This window comes from Barbatula barbatula, assembly GCF_947034865.1.
Source record: "Barbatula barbatula genome assembly, chromosome: 12".
NCBI classification, from domain to species: domain Eukaryota; kingdom Metazoa; phylum Chordata; class Actinopteri; order Cypriniformes; family Nemacheilidae; genus Barbatula; species Barbatula barbatula.
This window is the reverse complement of record NC_136775.1, coordinates 4,029,638-4,048,585: the sequence shown is the minus strand read 5'-3', so window position 1 is coordinate 4,048,585 and position 18,948 is coordinate 4,029,638. Positions and strand designations below refer to the sequence as shown.

Genomic DNA, 18,948 nt, shown 5'->3' with positions numbered 1-18,948 from the left:
GTGACAGGAGGCTGTAGAACATCATTGGCTGATTATCGCTTTTGCAATGACTGGTGTGGCTGATTGGATCAAACTGGTGAAAATATGGATACGAAAATGACATAGACTTGAATTAAATAAAGCTGCAATTCGTAATTTTTGCCTCAATATCACCATCTCTGTTAGAAATAGAGAAAGACATTTATGGCAAAATAGCTGACAACTCAAAATACAAATCATTATTATGACATTGCGAATATGATCCAAATACATAGATTATTTTAAACACAAATTTTTCGATGGTCTTGCTCAATAACCAAAAACGTTACGGATCGCAGCACAACTTAAATATACCAAAACATTTGAGATGCTCTGTTATATCGGCCAATAATCGGTATCGGTCGATGAAAGCAATTTTTTATCCTATCGGCCGATAGTTTAAAAACAGCCGATGACTCTTTCGTCTGTTAAACACAAATGGAAGATAACCGGAGCTAATTTTGCATTTTTTGATTCAGTACTGCCCCCAAGGAAGCTCTCACAGAACAGTCTTTGCATTTATGAAATAACAGGAATTGTACAAATTAGTGTACATATCCTTGTTTCTGAATATTGTCTGTTCCCTTACGAACTATTGAATGCTTCCGTCCTAACGGGAGCTTACCATTTTTGGAGCTTCGAATCTTCTGTAGTACACAACACCGAATATTCGCAGCTGAACATATTCTTCTCTACAATAAAGGCATGCATCTCTGTCTGTCTGTTCGTTTGCATTTTAATTATGTCGAGAACCGTTCATCCAACCGACTTCACGCGTGGCGGGTGTGTTGCTGTGGACCCAAGGGAGTCGCATTTTGGTTCAATATGGTCTCGCGACACGTAGAGGAACATCAGGTTCCAAAGCAATTGTAGTGACAGGTACGCCCACCTCACTTGCGTATACATTCGGGCGGTCTTAGTCAAGTAATACCACGAACCGACATAGATTTGTGGGGGTGTGGTTACACAAGGTGTTTCAGGCAGGTCTGGGTGAGCATTCGCATTTAGATAGACAATAAATGCATCTTTTGTTTCCATTTTTACATGTCTAATACATGCATGGGCAACTTATAACACACCAAAGACACAGAAAAACACGTATTCGTGCCATATGACCCCTTTAAATTCCTCATCCAGCTGTCACCTTTAGAAAAAAAAACGTTGGATATGTGCGACATAGTGACATGCAACCTGTGTCCTTATCGGGTCTCAAACTGCTCCAAATATTAGGTTGCTCGGACATCATACAGCGCTGTGCAGACCGAACAGCGCAAAGCATCTTTCATTAATTTGACAATATAAGCAGACATATCGAATCTCAAAATGTAAAATCGAATGCCAACCCACCGAATGAATATTCAAATAATCGAGTTCTTCCCAGCCCTATTACCAACAATATCTTCTTATGTGTTCTGCAGAAGAAAGAAAGTCATAAAGGTTTGGAGTACCATAAGGTTAAGGAAATGATGAAAGAATTTTCATGTTTGGATGTACTTTCCCTTTAACTTGCAAATCATACAAACATCAATCGAAACTGAATTACCATTGGACTAAAACAAATCCATAGGGAACGCTCAAATCCCCAGCTTCAGTTGAGCTAATGGAAATGCATGTAGTATCATGCATGTGACTGCTCATGTGTACTGTAAGCTCAGGGTTATCACAGCACTGTTAGCAAGTCCTCCACATGTTCACTTTGCTTCAGGGGCTCTAAATTAACTGCAGAACGTATGGGGCTAACAGGTTCTGCACTTGTGTTAGTGTGACGGCTGTGCGGCCATGACTCATAGCAGTCCGGCTATTTCTGTACCCGCACCGCAGAGACGGACGGGCCGGCCACCAGAGAAACCAAACCAGAGCTCTGATACCACTGCTAATCCTTTATCCAGCGCTTTTATGCTAATATTTGACGATTCAAGATTCGAATGTCACATGGTTATATAACCTATATACGACCTGGGGTAAAATGTCTGGCAAACTCTATAAACTGTGCAAAATAAACATTACCTTTTAAGAAATATAATATAAATATTATGTAAATATATTATACATATTAAAAGGTTATAATGTCAATACGAATTTAAACAACCTATTAAAGGAAAACCGTCAAGTTTGACTGCCATTATAATGTTTCCTACTATCAATGGTGGCTAAGAATGGTTACAAGCATTCATCCAAATATCTTTCTCTCTGTTCATCAGAACAAAGACGTTTCTACCGACTCGAGGGTGTGTAAATGATGACAACATTTTTATTTTTGAGTGAACTGTCCCTTTAAATATATCTTTCTAGTCTTACCGAACATCAATTATTCGTCAAATCTCATTCAAATCCAATTTAAACCAAAACGCACTGCCTCTTAAAAGACTTGTTTTGTCCTCTGACATCATCATAACCTCTCATGTCTAAACCCCCCAATCACGTGTCATATAGAGACCAATTTACCTGACCCATCATATCCTCAAGAATAAACAAAAATCCTAAATTGAAACACACAAGCATGAAATGAAGACTGTGTGAAGACTAAAGTGATTCACGTAAAACATAAATGGTGGAGCAAATATTACAATTAGAAGAACACAAATGTCTATATATCTATATGGAGATGCACTGAACAGGCATAGAGGGAGAGAGAAAGAAAGAAAGAAAGCAAAAACACAGAGCAGAGAGATACGTTCCATGAAAAGGAGGACATATTGGCTTGAATTGAACTCTCAAGTGTGTGTATTATTTTAAACGGCATTTCACACACCGGATTAAGACTGCGGCTCGAAAACAAAGAGCCCAATGTGTATTTGAGAGAGAAGATCCATTATCTCTACAGTTCTGGACAATTCTGTAGGGATGACGGTGTCCAAGTCTCTCCGTCTACAAAACACCACGCATCCTTTGGATAAATATGCATTTAATCTCATTTCTTATAATGAATGGCTGTGTTCCAAACTCCAAAGTGATGCACGAATGTCTCATCTAAAGCCACGGGTATACTTGACTTTCCGCGTCCGTCCACAGCTTCTTGAGCGTACTCATCACGGATTAAGCGAGGACGTTCGACACATGCGCAATACAAATTAGTACTGTATGTGTGCACTACCAGACCATCAGATGGCAGCGCTGAGTCGCGTCGTTCACAGAACCACTGAAAATTAATGATAGAGGATGTCATTCGCCATTGCAAACAATCCGAACAAACGTACTGTTTGTTACAACCAAACAGTACGGAGAAGGATATTCTTCTAAGCTTACGGTTCTTAGTTTCAGCTTGTTGACTTTGTATCATTCTTCTTCGACAAACGGTACACTGCACACACTTTCTGTGTATGTATTGCCCCCTAGTGGACTAGTGCACCTTTCTTGCGCATGCGCTGTTGCATGCATCACGGTCTCAAAAATGGGCTGCATGCGGACAGGGTGTGCGGACGATCACGGACCCTAAAAATGACGAAAATTACGACATGTGGGCGAAACTCGGACAGCCGGAGCATACTTGAGTCTTAAATAGTCAGCAGCCCTCATGGCAGCACCCTAGCTGAATGAATGCTCATAAGGGACCAAATTTGATTACTACATAGGCAGCAACTTTGTGTGCCATAAAAATATTGCTTCACACAAGAGATTCGATTCATAAATGATAAAGTCTACGAAGATTTTGAGTAAAAGAGTCGAAAATAGATTGAATGATATCGATAGAAATGTATTCAAATTTTACTTAGTGAACAAATATTTTATTTACATTCAAATAAATGTTCATTCTGAGCTCATCACAATGCATTATGGGATTGTTTGTCCTGCAAATATGTTATGCAGCATAGCTTTTACCTTTCTTGTCGGGAGCTATACGTTTTTAAAACACAGCATCACTAAGTTTTCAAACAAGGTCGTATTTTGAAGGTCTAGCGTGCAAAAGCCACCGCTAACAAGAACAGAAAAGGATGCACAAAGCATGCGACGAACTTCCCTGACAGAGCAAACAGCCAGGCTTGTGTTAGACACAGCTGCAGAGGCCGAACGGAAGTTATTCTTAGACCGCTCTTATTTACTGCTCAAAATGGTGCTGGAAACAAGTGCCCCATCATAATAAGCAGGTGGTACAAACAGACACACACACGTGCACGCACATACACACACACAAAATGTGTTGGAATGATGAGAAGACTTCAGCTGGGTGGAAAGGGGGATTATGTCATTTGCACTACAAATTCTGCAAAGAAAACATGTTGAAATTCACTTTTAAGCAATACGACAGTAATATTTGTACATGTATTTATGAAAAGTAAAACAAAAAATGTGATAACCTGCATTTTTATCACAGTTTTCATACGTTTTATCATGCGTCAACAGACACTGGACTGAAATGAACTTTTCTTAGGATCTAAACGATCTACATATACTCAGAATATTATGGTTTCCGTGAAAGTGAAAAAAACAAACATGCCATGGGTATTTTCTTAAGCAAATGTTGGTCAATCCTGTGATTATACTTTGTGTGATATGCCACATCCCTAGCCAACAGCTGATATACACACACCTGTACCTGCACATAAATTGAATTATATATATTTAAATGCAACCGTAGACAACTAAACTCCCTTTTGCCGCGTGCCTAACAAAATCTCAGGGCCATCACTTCACAAGGCTGAGACAAATATTTATGGGTGGAGCCCTTCACCCCGGTTAACCCATTACGTGGTATTTCGACATGCCACCCATCCCTAGCACGAGCTAATACAACAGCTACATTATATTACATTCAGTTCTTCATAATAAATACATGCATGGCTAATTCTTCTGCTCATATGACTGCTGGTCAATCTAAACTTAACATTTTCTCACCAATATTAACACCCTGAGGCATCAGACCTCATGTCACAGTCAATGTAATATACAATGTTCATATCGGTACAGTACGTGTCAAGTATTTAATGCAATATGATTACTGAATAAGATGCAAGCATGTGATGTCAGGTTCTGTCTGTCAAACATTAAACAGGATTAACAACATTTGCTTTTGTGCAATAGGGATGACTTTAGTTTTTCACCACTGTCTTTACTCAATCGTCTCTCGTTTAAGGCGCCATATCATACCGTCCATTTTTATTTCTGTCTATGTCGCAAACATTGCACTAAGTGTTCTTTAAACAGACATTTTTTCATTTCTATTTAGCATCTTCTCACTAAATGCTGTGTCTCTTGGAAGGCGCTTCCCGAAAAGGTAAAAGATAGGTTTGGGTTCTACTCTTGTTAAAGAGTATGTTAAAGTTTTAAAGCATCTGTAAATGAAAAGAAAAAAGTTTATACAACGACTCGCCCAAACACCGCCAGTCTTCACGGGGTAGAATGTCATAGTAGTGTGTTGAACTCTCAGTGTGTTGAAGGCCCGTTCCTTTACCTCATTAACACCCACCCCAGGTCAATGAATCAAACTCTGATCCTGTCATTGTGTCACCCGCACCGGAGTCTCTCATTAGCACTCACTCCAGGGTGACTAATCGCAACAAGATCCTTCCATCCACTCGGCAGTTATTGCTTTAGTGAGCACTATTTAGTTTGCAAATCAAATAAAGAAGTGGCTAAAGTCGGCTTCCATGCTGTCGAGTCAACGCCGCTCTTAATCTGCACACCTGCAAAATGGTGTAGGAACAACGGCTTTGTTGAGTAATACATGGAGCAATAGAACAACTATAAATTACACTTGGAAATAACACTATTGTGATTCATGCAGTTTTGTGTATAATCTCAAATAATGAGCTAGGGCTGTTCAACAATTTATCGCATCAAGAAAAACGTTGCTCTGTACATAATATATGTCTGTGCACTGTGCATATTGATTTTGTATTTATAAATGTAATAATTATAAAAAAATATTATAAATGTAAATGTATACATTTCTATATAATCAAAATTATATTCAAACATTTATATTTTTTTAATACAAAATATGCACAGTACACAGACATACAGTATATTGTATAGTATATACAAGCACTTTTAATCTGGTTGCGATTAATCGTTGACCGGCCCAAAAAAGATTTGATGTCGATGCAATTGTCAGGTGAGCTGCATGTTGACATATTGCACAATCGTGCTTCGGGCAACCTGACATTTAGTCTTGGTTCAGGGTCCTTTCCCAACTCCTGCTCTCCTCTTTCTCACCCGGTATGACTTGTCATGTTACCGTCTGTAAAATTCATGAAGAGAAAATGCTAAATAATTTCTTGACTTCACTCTTTGTTCATTTTGTAAAACAAAAAATCTAAAGTCAAGTTTATTGCATCGTAAGTGTCACACGGTTCCTCAAACAGTGTGCCAAAAAGGTTATCCAAGTATTCATTGCATGAAGAAATCGTACATACTGTGCCAAAGCATTGCTAGGTGTAACCACACAGCCAATTAAAATATAATTCCGGCATGTAAATTAACTACCAGCTAGTTTCAACAAAGGTACACACATTCTGCACACTGCAAAAATAATACAATATTTTATATACTACTGCCATAGTATGAGCACTTTGCTATTTTCTTCCAGATTTCATGTGGGAGACACGATGCATGACTTCTAAGAGCTAAACTATGACATATGATAAATAATGACTCAAATAAAGAATGAGTCCTCTTTAAATTTATCAGCGTGACTACAGAGCACACCGGGATGAGATCATGTGATACCCAGCCAAACACTTCCATTCAGCCGAGACTATTCTTTATCTCACTGCATGTGGCAGCTTTAGTGCCAAATCCATATCCAGCATCAGGAGACGGGTGAAATAATGCAGGTCGAGAGAGAGCAAAAAACATCAAGCATAAGCTGGAGTTGAAAGATCAGCTGCTGCGTCGCAGGTAAACAGCTCCCTCTGCCTTTGCCGAACGGCGGGCCTGGCGCCTAGTCACAATTTCAACCCTCCCTACCACTTTAGCATTTAGTCTAGACGATCGCTAAACAAATTCCGCTGGGGCTGCAACGCTCTGATCGATGAAGTTCAAAGGTGAGGTCACCGCGGCTTGCGCTAATGCCTCCTCTGTGCCCTGCGCTGTTTTTTTTAGTAGCGCCGAGCGGTATGATGGTATATGACGCGCGATGTGTCAACCTTCTGAGATTCACAAGAATAAGTACATAAGCGTACATCCAGACTAATATTAGAGCAGTCATGGCATGCTTTGGCATCCACACGTGACCTTTTGGGTTGGCACAGCATGCACCCATCCATTAGTCTGGTAATGTCTCAGTATACTGATCACACACTTCATCCATCTTGGAGGGGATGTATAGCAAAGCAGGACGAGTCTTGTGCCTCCCACGCCAGTCTACTAACGCCAGTGCAGATGTATGCTAATGGACTCGGTGTGCTTCCAGCCTGGCACCGGTTCAGCCCACTTATTGTTTAAACTGGGTTCCTCTCGTAATGAGGGGCCATAGGCGATGCAGTAAAACAGTGGGCCATTAATTCGTTATTTTGGGAATCCATTAAGGTTTACAAATGACTTCTGGAATTCCAAAAGAGAGCTTTTAATACGGACGACATACAATAAAATTACACGACAGCTGAACTCCCGGGTGGCACAAATTGAATACAGTGAAGCCAAAAAGGCTTTAGACACTTACTATTTAATATAGTGTCGAATTGAGTAGCATACTAATCAATCTAGACTTTAAGTGAATGTATGAAGTCACTTGACCCCAGATATTAAGTATATTCATGTTTACAAAGTCTAATGCAACACCGATTAAGATACTAGACGGGTCATTTTACATCATTTGAGTTGTTTCAAGTACCCGGCATTGCAGTTAATAAATACACCTGTAGACATTTTTTTATATTAATGGTTAAAATATTTTTTTTAATAGAAACAATAACAAAAGTATGTCTTGAGCATTATTGGTAAGCCCTATAAGGGCACCTTACAGAGTTCAAGCGGGCTAGGTGCCCACGGGCACCACCCTGCAGTATGCAACTGGACTGTAGTATCCGAACCGTGTCACATGTTGACAATATCTGAGCAAACCCAACAAGATCACCCATGCAATAACATACTAGTGTGAATCATTTTGCACGTTGTATACATCCAACACAGGACTTCTTATGGAAGTGCACACACAACCCTAAGCCTCATGCAAATGTTTATTCAAAGCACCGACGGCAACTTTGTAACGACTCTCTAAAGACCAAAGTCCCCGTGAAACTTTCAATGACTGCGCAAACTCAACACGCAAGACACATTTATGAGTTCGTGAGCTGCATTTGTAAACTTTCTCTAAACAACACAAAACACAGACCTGCTGCGTGCGTTTCATTGGCGTCTTCCTCTGCATAGTCTTTGAACTGAACCTCTCTCGTCGTTACGGGCCAGATTTTACCAGCGACCGCTTCTCTGAACGATTGAACATAATCCATGTTAAAACGTCTTCCGAATCATAGACATTAAGCGCAGTGACACAAAAAAGAGACAAAGATAACACTCGAGTACGATCTGTGGACGAAGCGCGCGCGGGGCAGAACCAGGAACTGAAACTGACAGCTGCTGCTGAACTTTTTCGACGCTTGCTGCGCGAGCGACGCGACGCGTCCGGAACGCAACGCTGTGATGGAATGCTGCTGACCTAAACAAAGTTCCTGGTCTACCAACGTCACAATAACACGCGCAACATAATTATCTTGTAATATCGTTTTTAGCATGTATTTGTCCGAATATGAATCGTCTTAGTGTTCGTTCTTTGCATGCAATTATAGTAAAAAACGCAAACGAACATGTGCATGCGCCATATGAATATGCATAATCCTTAACGCAATGTATAATGCAATACAATTTGTTCATATATTATTACATTCGTGCTTTGCTCATTTCGACTGCGAAATGTGATTATCTATTGTTCGCTAAATAATAAACCAAATATTTAACGTTTTAAAATAATAAACACACATTTAGTTGCAACTGATATCACGGTTTCAATATTTGGAATTTGTTCTCGCTTCACGCACGGTTTTGACACACCAGCACGCACTCCCATCACATGACTGCTTATACAATGCATGCTAAATTCCTAACATACTTTATCTTGATGAAAACAGCTTGCAGGGACACCGATCATCGTCTTCACTCCTCCCCAACCACATCTATATCGTTCATCTGATGATACGAGGCCGACTGGTAATTGCAAAGATTGTTCTGTGTCTTTTTAATTCATCAAGTTAATTACATCCCAAGGGGTGACAAATGAAATGCGCCTCTCAGGCCAAATTCACACGGATCCCCAAATCCCCAAACGAACCTCCCTCTGCTGGTCACGAATAACGCTGCACGCAAAGATGTGAGACTGTTTGCACTGTCCCTTTGTAAGTGATGAGATTGGATTTGTTTGTACAGACTACGTTCACTGTATCAGTTGTTATTGTGATGATGTAGGTGTCTAAACAATGTTTCTTGCTAATGGGATACGCATATTTTAGGCTATTTAAATACAGATCTGAGTGATTTAACCGTGCATTCCGTCCTGTGACAAAAAACATACTTGAGTGTTCAGACTGAGATGCAATCTAATACAATCTAAAATTCGAAACTGTAAAAAACAGATGTTATGTGTCCACTGATCTGAAAAACTATTCTGTGTGCAAATAATAAAGCAAAATCCCCAAAAAACTTGCTGCCTGACTGAACAAAGCATGCCAAAGAGAACCTTTCTGAAAATCCCAATTTATTGTTAGGGAAACAGATGAAAGATATTAAATCAGTAGCACTGTAGTGTCCAGACAAAACAGCTGTGCATTGAGCCTCCATCTGATGGATGCAACAATCCCCGTGCTGGTCGTCATGGGGATTAAAGTCAGCTTCTTCCTCCTTCTCATCCTGACCTTGCATATCATCTTTCCTCCTACTGGTCATCGTGTTACAGTTTTAAAGAAAGAGTTAACTTTGTCATCGTAACCACTCTTTTTCAAACGCATGCTGGTATTCCCTGTGGAACACAAATTATACACCAAATGGCCTTGAAATGCAGCACATTGGACAGCCAGGGTCATGAAAAACAGTTCAGTATTCACTTCTTTTTATGTTCCACCGAAAGAGATAAAGGCATGTATGAAACATCGCTGTGTAAACAATGGTGAACAGGTGAACCGGTGCTGTTTTAAGGGTACAGAAGCTCAGCCCTGCAATATTGTGCATAGCGGTTCACAAAAACAGCCCAGTCATCAAATTATTGTGTAAATGCTAAGAAGTCAAGACCGTTCCAAGCCTTTGCGTGCCGAGCTTCTGTCTGCAGACTGCGAGAAATAAGTAAGCACTTAATCGAAGACTCAACCGAGACACAGAAAAATACAATTGATTCGAAATTCTCCACAAGCCCGGCCGTAATTAAAACGCACTTTAATTTGATCGGCCCTATGAAAGATCCATCGTCCTCATTTCACAGCCGAGAAATAAAATAAGCCCTATTAGTGACGGAGATTAAAGCAGGGCTTCCCTCCCAACCAATATTCTCTCTCCTCTCACAGCGTTCAATGTTCAACAGAAAGTCTATTTCATTTTCCAGAATGGAAAGAGTCCTGGGAAATAAGAAGCAGAACACAATTAATTCAGCTGTTCGCCATCAGAAAATGATATTGAAATATTAAATAGAACGTTTTATAGGTCAAATCAAGTATGAGACCCTCATAACTCGCGTACAAACTTAACACGAGTTATAATAGCTTGCCAGTTTATTAGGAAACGCAACATAATATGTGGTTTGCATCACACGGTAAGAATGATCTGACCCTCGGTCATAAAAATGATGCAAGTGATTCATGTTTACTTACAAAAACTTGTATTTTTTAAACATTTAAGTAACCTGGGATCATAATATTAACCTTCTCAATGGGACAACTCACAAACAAAATAAGCCTTGTAAATAATATCTGTTAAAGAGAAAAATAAAAAATTCATAACACAATAAACTGACAAAAAAAATAAAAATCCTTTCAGAAAAAATTCTACAAAACCTTAAGTTGTGATGGATCTCATTACTAAACATCCACTAGGTCACATTGTGTCCACATCTCACAGCGGCATGAGGACCAACATCTGCACATTGTCCTGAGTCTTTCACAGTTTACAGGCCCAATTAGACAGACACAAACGGAGCAAAAACTCACTCAGGCTGGGCAGATGCACCTAATAGAAAAGGCAGTGGAGCCACGCTTCTATAATGAACGCGTTCATTACAGAAGCGTAGCTCCACTCCCTTTTCTAAATACAATTAGGCAGACCGTCTCTCGTACAACAGCTGTATTTGTGCTGAACGATTAAGTAAAATGTTATTTCATCCACAAAATATAGTGCAGAAAATAAATCTTTTAGTCATTTTAGATTTGAAAATAAAAGACCAGCTATGACTTAAAGAGATAGTTCACCCAAACATGAAAATTCTGCCATCATTTACTCACATTCGAGTTGTTCCAAATCTGTATAAATGTCTGTGTTCTGATGGACACAGAGAAAGATATTTGGAAGAACGCTTATAACCAGGCATATTTTGCCCCTCTTTGACTCCCATAGTTGCTTTATTAATTGTTTTGTTCTGTTGAACACACAAGAAAACATTTTGAAGAATGTAAGACAGCAAACTGTTCTGGGGCACTACCATAGTAGGAAAAAGGGTAGTCAAAAAATCTGTCTGGTTAAAAGTTTTCTTCCAAATATCTTTCTCTGTGTTCATCAGAACAAATACAATTATACAGATCTGGAACAACTCAAAGGTGAGTAAATGAAGACAGAATAAATATTTGGGTGACGTATCCCTTTAAAGGAGCAATCTGGAGATTTTAGCGACATCTCGTGGCGAGGTTGCGAATTGCAACCAACGGCTCATTCCACACCTCCTTTTAAAAGCACTACAGTGGCTCAAACAGAACAAAGATGTCATTTTCGCTTTTTCTACCTCTAAAGGCATAGTTGTAAATATATACTGTATATATATATATATATATATATATATATTAGATTGCATTACTGTCAATAGATCCTCCAAAAAAAAATCACATAATGGGGTGTCATTTTGATATTATCCCATTTAATTTTTGGGCGAAATATCCCTTTAACACATGTTTTAAAACCTTTAAACAATCAATGTGCCATTCAATTATTGAAAAAATTACTTAAAAGTGAGTACTTCAAGTAAATAATTTAGATCAATTGAGGTTGGGTGACAAAAAATTGAAAACTCAAAACCAAAATGGTGTATATGGTACAAAAAGTACAAAACACTGAACTTTTAAGGTATTTAATGGACTAATTGGGCATTTGGAAAAATATGGGTAACAAAGAAAATGGGTTTCATTCTAATACGCACAAAAAATAAACAATTTAAAAAATAAATTATTAGTTTTAATTGTAATTAAAAACTAATACCTGACAGACGGATCGGTGCAGCTTCTTCAGTAATGCGGTCGATGTACCGGTCCGTCGTGGTGAAGAAAGAGCTGAGCCGCAAGGCGAAGCTCTCAATTTACAGGTCAATCTACGTTCCTACTCTCACCTATGGTCATGAGCTTTGGGTCATGATCGAAAGGACAAGATCCCGGATACAGGCGGCTGAAATGAGCTTCCTCCGCAGGGTGGCTGGGCGATCCCTTAGAGATAGGGTGAGACGCCAGGAGGAGCTCAGAGTAGAGCCGCTGCTCCTCCACATCGAGAGGGGTCAGCTGAGGTGGCTTGGGCATCTGTTACGGATGCCTACTGGACGCCTTCCTCGGAAGGTGTTCCGGGCCCGTCCGATAGGGAGGAGTCCCCGGGGAAGACCTAGGACACGCTGGTGGGACTATGTCTCCCGGCTGGCCTGGGAACGCCTCGGTGTCCCCCCGGAAGAGATGGAGGAAGTGTCTAGGGTGAGGGATGTCTGGGCATCTCTGCTTAGACTGCTGCCCCCGCGACCCGGTCCCGGATAAGCGGAAGAAAATGGATGGATGGATGGATGTAATTAAAAAATGAATTGATCCTCTTTAGTACAAGATGCATATTTTAATTCAAATGATAATTTTGCTAAATCGTGACTCAGTGAGCTTTGTACATGAGTTACGTGTCATTTTCTTTTGCCAAGAGCCCTTCAATTCTTCTCCACGTGGATCCTTTTGGACACAGTTGGACAACATGTGTTTTCATCAGGTGTTCTGTATGATTGCAATCACATGCCAACTAAAATGAAATAGTCTTGTAGACAAAAGTACTGCTTTCCCTCTCTGTACAATGACAGCACCGTCTAACAGATGATTTTGTTGTCTAAACTAAACAGAAAGGCATGGATATTCACAAGAGTCGGTCTGGCCTAACGCAGAACATTACACAAGTTCTAGGAATGACATGACTATTACAGTCCCCTAACTCTGTACCCCAAACACACCTCTGCACTCTCTCATTCAACCTTAGAGTCTGCTCCCGGGCTACAAGACCACCCCTGGTTTGGCACCCCCTTATCTTCACTCGCTAATGCACCCGCCAGATCCCTGCGCTCTGCAAACGAACGACGTCTTGTGGTGCCATCCCCAAAAAGTAAAGTCTCTCTCACGTACCTACTCTGGATCGGTTTCGCTTATGTGGAACGATCTGCCCGCTCAAACTTAGCACCTTATACTGTGGTAGGCTACATGAGACCAGTTCTTTTGATTTCACTTATGCTTTTGGTTGTCCTTAAGTTGTTCCAAATGGTTCCATTGTTTATCTGTACGTCGCTTTGGATAAAAGCGTCTGCTAAATGACTAAATGTAAATGTATGTGTTTTACATCCTCTGCTCAATTGACCAGAGCGGTTATTAGAACCAGTGACTGCGATAAGCGAAATCACTGCAGTATTCAATCATCCTCCAAAAGACGTAGAAACCAATCATCTGCTAGGCTGTCATCACAGCAACCAATCATCCTGTAGACTTAAAGGTCCAGTGTGTCATTATTTGGAAAATCGTATAGTTTCTACAGTAGCCCTAAAAGGACAAACTGCTCTACAGAGGGCGTTTCGTAAATACATTATCTTCTCGGCAAACCAGCCACCATAGTGCTTCGAAAGGGAGGGGTGATTGGTGGAGTGAGTCGTTGGCTAGATGCCGCTAAATTTCACACACTGTACCTTTAACCAACCTGTCAGACCAGGGGCTTTTATACTTGTTTGGTTTGATTTTTTTGATTCCCATAATGCATCTCATCTGCTTGTTCTCCAGCTGTATAGCATATCTGTAGAGTATGTACAGTTGAGAAAAAATATTTTTGCTTTAAATGTCTATGAACATTACTAATTATTCTCTATTCGCCTTTCGGTTTCCAGCTCGAAAAAAAATGAAAAAAAGTCATACAGTTTGGAATGACATGAGGATGAATAAACGATGACAGGATTCTCATTTTTAGGTGAACTATCCCTTTAAGACCAGGCATTTCCTCACGCCATTCGTGCAGGAAAAATCCCCGCACAAAGAAAGAAAATCGCATCAGGGAGACAAAACTATTTTTAGAAGATAAGCCCCGTCATGCTGAATTGTGTCAATTTTGGCATCAGTACTTTTTTTTCATCCGGCTCTGCTATTCTTCTGCAGTCTGCATGGTTATGTCCTATGTGTCCTGATTTCAAAGCGTACAGAAAGGTTTTAGCTTTGGAAATCTGCAAGAGTTGGGGGACACATGAACAAACAGCCACCTGCCGGCCAGCCGTCCCAATGTGATTCTGGAAAGTGGGTTTCTAGGCGTATCAACTTGGTATTTTAGCATATGAATGATAATTATAAACAATACTTAAAAATAGCATAAACCAAGGAAATATGAATATGCGTTCCCCTATACGTGTCTTAAAATAAATCTATGTTTCTATCTACGCAAACCAGAGGTCCACAACAATGCTATGTTTCTGTGTGGATACAGACCAAGAGCTCAATGGCGTAATGTGCAAGAAGCTAAAATGCACCGGCATCTTTATCACGGCCAATTTATTAAAAGAATAAAGCCAGCACCATGCTCCGAAGGGTGGTCAAGTAATAACGCAGCAGGAGATGAGGGAGAAACACAGAGATCAGGGCGATGTAAACAAAACAAGTTCAATCTTACGTTAACCGCTTCGTCAATATCTCCTCCTAAACTCCGCTGGGAGGAATAATTGCTTTCCCTTTCAGAAGGACACGGTCATATTTTTCATCATTATGTTAAGCACTGGCGCATGAATTATAATAGCCCAACGCTCGTCTCCCCGTATTCCTACACTGATTAAGAGAAAGGAAAATTGACAAGTGCAAAATAGAACGAAGGTGGATGTCGGCGGTGAGGGACGCGGGGCGGTGGAGGGTAATCAACACAATGAGCGGAAATGGAAAGACTGTTGAAGTTCTTCCAAAGCTGATATTGTGGAAAACAGGATTTTCCTTCATCTTTTGAAATGAATACGTTTGATGTCCTATACAGACAGACTGTAACCTTCTTTCAAAATCTTCCTCCCCACACCAAAAAATACCAAATTTGGCTTATTTACACCCACAGACCACCCACTGTCCATTTACTAAGTCTGATGCATCAAAAACCGAAATCGCCTGTTCAACTCCCAAGGTCCAATGTCCGACTGCAATGGGAACAATATTTAGAAGTAAGGGCGCCGAGGATTTCTTTAGGTTTATACAATTGTGATGCCACAATCTAAAAAAAGTGGTAGGTTGTTTCAACCCATTGTTGGATAAAATGTGCACAAAGCCAACCGTTGAAAGCAAGAAATCATTCATATCAGTTCATATTTCAATATGAGTTCATTTAAAAGTTAATGTTAACCGATTGGTTGGGTCTGTTCATATTTTACTTGATGTCCGCTTGATATCATGATCACTATATGCTTTTTGATATACATAGAAAAACGTTCGGAAATGCAATTCATGAACTCGGTTAAAGAAAGTTTGAGGGGTGTCATATACATTTTTTCACAGTAATGAGTTGAATCAATATTCTGACAGAACAGGTGGTAAAACGGCTTGCCTCTCATTTAAAATACCGTTTGTCAATAACAATCGATGAAAATCCATCCCTGGCTCCTGCACGGTACACAGGCGTGAGCGCAGAGGAGGGAAAGAGGAAGTACTTTGACTCTTATAGATAAAGTGTTTAAATCGACAGGGGACGGCCTTGCTGACGGAGAAAGAGTGAGAGATGGGGCATAATTACAGCACGGGTTATAAATCCAGCGTCGCCAATGCACTGGGGGATTTCTTTTACTGGAGTAGAAATGTACGGATACTCGCCAACACGGGCTGACCGTGTGTCATCGTTTCTTCACCCATATATCTAAAAATCTGCCCAATGTTGCTCACAACAGACTGAGGAAATACCTGCACTGATCACCGATCACAGGGCTGTCCAATGTCATTTTTTTATTTATAAGAATGATAGCTTAGCAAGAAAAAGGACAAAGTAAAGCTAAATGTAAAAACTTCCACTTTTAAAGGGACAGTTAACTCAAAAATCTAAATTCTGTCATTATTTATTCACCCTCATGCCATTCAAACCTGTCTATGTTCAGTGGGGCACAAAAGAAGATATTTTGAGAAATGTCTTCCAAACAATGGAAGTCAATGGGGACCAATTTTGTTTGGTTACCAACGTATTCCAAAAATGACACACTAGACCTTTACAGTAAATATATTTCAACATTTTTAATTAAAAATGGCTGCTGTCCTTCTGAAACCTCAAATCTCCATACTTCCCGATTACATTTTTATGCCATAAATCATTATTATTATAAAAGTCACCCTCTATGTTTGTCACCGGGTTTTCAGAATATCAAACCTATAAAAGTATTCAAATGTGCTTGTCAACTTTGACAACACAGTATGTAATCATTTAAAAAGTACAGTGTTTTTTTCTTCCAATTCCTGAAAAACAGTGAATTTGGACGTTCGAGGTTTCAGAAGGACGGCGACGAAATGTTAAAAATGTTGAATTAAAAATGTAAAATATGAATTAAACAAAATAAATAAATAATAGTGTTTTAGAAGTGTAAGTTACATTTTGTTCTAATTAAGTTTATAACTTTTTAACTGTCCCTCATAGTCTTCCATACAACTGAAAAAATGTATCTGATGGCAAATAATATTGTTCTGTACTTACAGTATTACATCACCCTAGAAAGCTACCAACCTAGAAAGCATTCTTACTGATAAAAAGCTGTTCCAAATAAACAAGCCTTCTTAAAACCCATTTAAATCCACAGGTGTGGCTTTGTTGCTCTAACGCTGGTGTGCCAATGTTTTCTGGCTCTCCTGTTTAAATATCAATGACACAAAACATGACATTTATCATCCAAGCTTTTAGCATTACATGATGTTGATTTACAATCTGTTTCACCCTTTTTGCATCTAGCTCCACTTAACCTTTCTTTCACCCAACTTGCTTTCAAGCACATATCCACATATAACACATATTCTCCTCCACAGATGACATTGAAGGGACTTCACTGCATAATTCTGCCCGTCCGTGTCAGTCATTGACCATTTTAATCGACCCCATGTCAGGCTTTTGTCTCCGCTTTGTAATTCTGTCTAGTTTGTCATTTCACACAAAGCTTTCGGCTCTCAGAGCACATAGACCAAATCACAGAGCTGATATTTTAGAGACGCTAGTCAACTTTGAAACGCTTTGAAAAGCTTGAGCCCTGTTAAACAGGTGATGATGTGTGCCTGAAATGTTTGTGTGTGCATTTGTGTGAACGCTTAAAAGGGAAGGTTAAAGCACACAATTAACCTTTAACAGAGAAGCTGTTTGTTTCTAATGCTGTTTCTGGGAAGAGGTTAATGAACACTGACTACTTGTAGGAATATAATGTATTTTAATCTGCCTCTCATTCTTTACTTTGCCTTCTATTGTATATAACGATACGAGACGATCAGTGGAAGAATTTGCTCTTTAAGTATGGGTTCACCCATAAACCCGTTCGACATTGTATTACAACCCAAACTATTCCCTTTAATACAGGCTAAAACCATCACAATAGATCCACGGGTCACCCTGATCATCCACCATCATATCATGATCCTGACCTTTTCCACAAATTTATCCCCTGATCAGTCTTTACGTCTAATCCCAGAAACCCAGATTGTGATTTGTTTGCAAACTTGATTGTTATACCACGATTCAATGCTGGTCGATCGGTCTAAACGCAAAGGTCAGCGTGAACTAGGACAGAGTTTATAATGACATCATTAAGTACCATCACACACTAAAGCTGATGTAAATAGGATGCGATTGATCCAAATGGGACACAGGTCACATAATTCACCGGTCACAAGCCCGTCTATAATGTCTGTCACCCACACAGATGCCTCCAGGGGTCAATCGGTCTCCAACAGATGCTGTGGAACTAGTGTCTTCATTTTCCACGGCTCTGTAAACAGAAGGATTCATGGGCACCGCCGGAGATCGGGTAAATGCGTGACAGCATCAATCTGAGCAAATAAACATTACCGCTAAACTAAACCGAGGGTTAGAAACAGTCAAGTTGTGCCCTAAGCATAACAGAGCGGTCATAAACTGTAAATACACCTGCCATTGTGGCCTTCTGCATTTTATAGCACAGGAGCGTAAATGTCACAGGCGTTTTCTACTGGATAAAATATACCACTCCGGAGAACCCGGCAGTGTGTAAACTCGACACTTGCTCAATCTACTGAACTGAAGATAATTGATTTGGAGTCAGTAGGTCGGGGCTCTGAAGGAGTGCACAGGTGGAGGATGCAGGCTGGTTACACGTCCACCATGAAGGGGAGGATCAGGGAACAGGGACTTGCTGCCTGCCAGGGGGCGGAGAAGGATCGAGCCGTCCACCTAGCGTCCAGTACCATCGCATGGCACCGTGAGGAAGAGCTTCTTGGCTGGCTGAGGACCGAGCGACAGTGTGTCGGTTAACCGGACCAGAATTAATTATCTTTTTCCTCTCTCGTCTCTGTCGCT

General features: G+C 40.1%; 1 protein-coding gene across 4 annotated transcripts in view; it reads right to left on the bottom strand.

Annotated features, from left to right (window-relative positions):
- The window catches only part of oxr1a (oxidation resistance 1a), a 109,416-nt gene that overhangs the window by 38,938 nt on the left and 51,530 nt on the right, over positions 1–18,948 (bottom strand). The window contains exon 1 of one of the 4 annotated variants that reach the window (XM_079469645.1): positions 8,291–8,502. The exons of the other annotated variants lie outside the window; for them this stretch is intronic. Within the exon in view, the coding sequence (XP_079325771.1) occupies positions 8,291–8,408 (118 nt within the window). The 5' untranslated portion in view covers positions 8,409–8,502. Of the gene's footprint in view, positions 1–8,290; positions 8,503–18,948 lie in introns of those variants that run through there. 4 annotated transcript variants of the gene reach the window in all.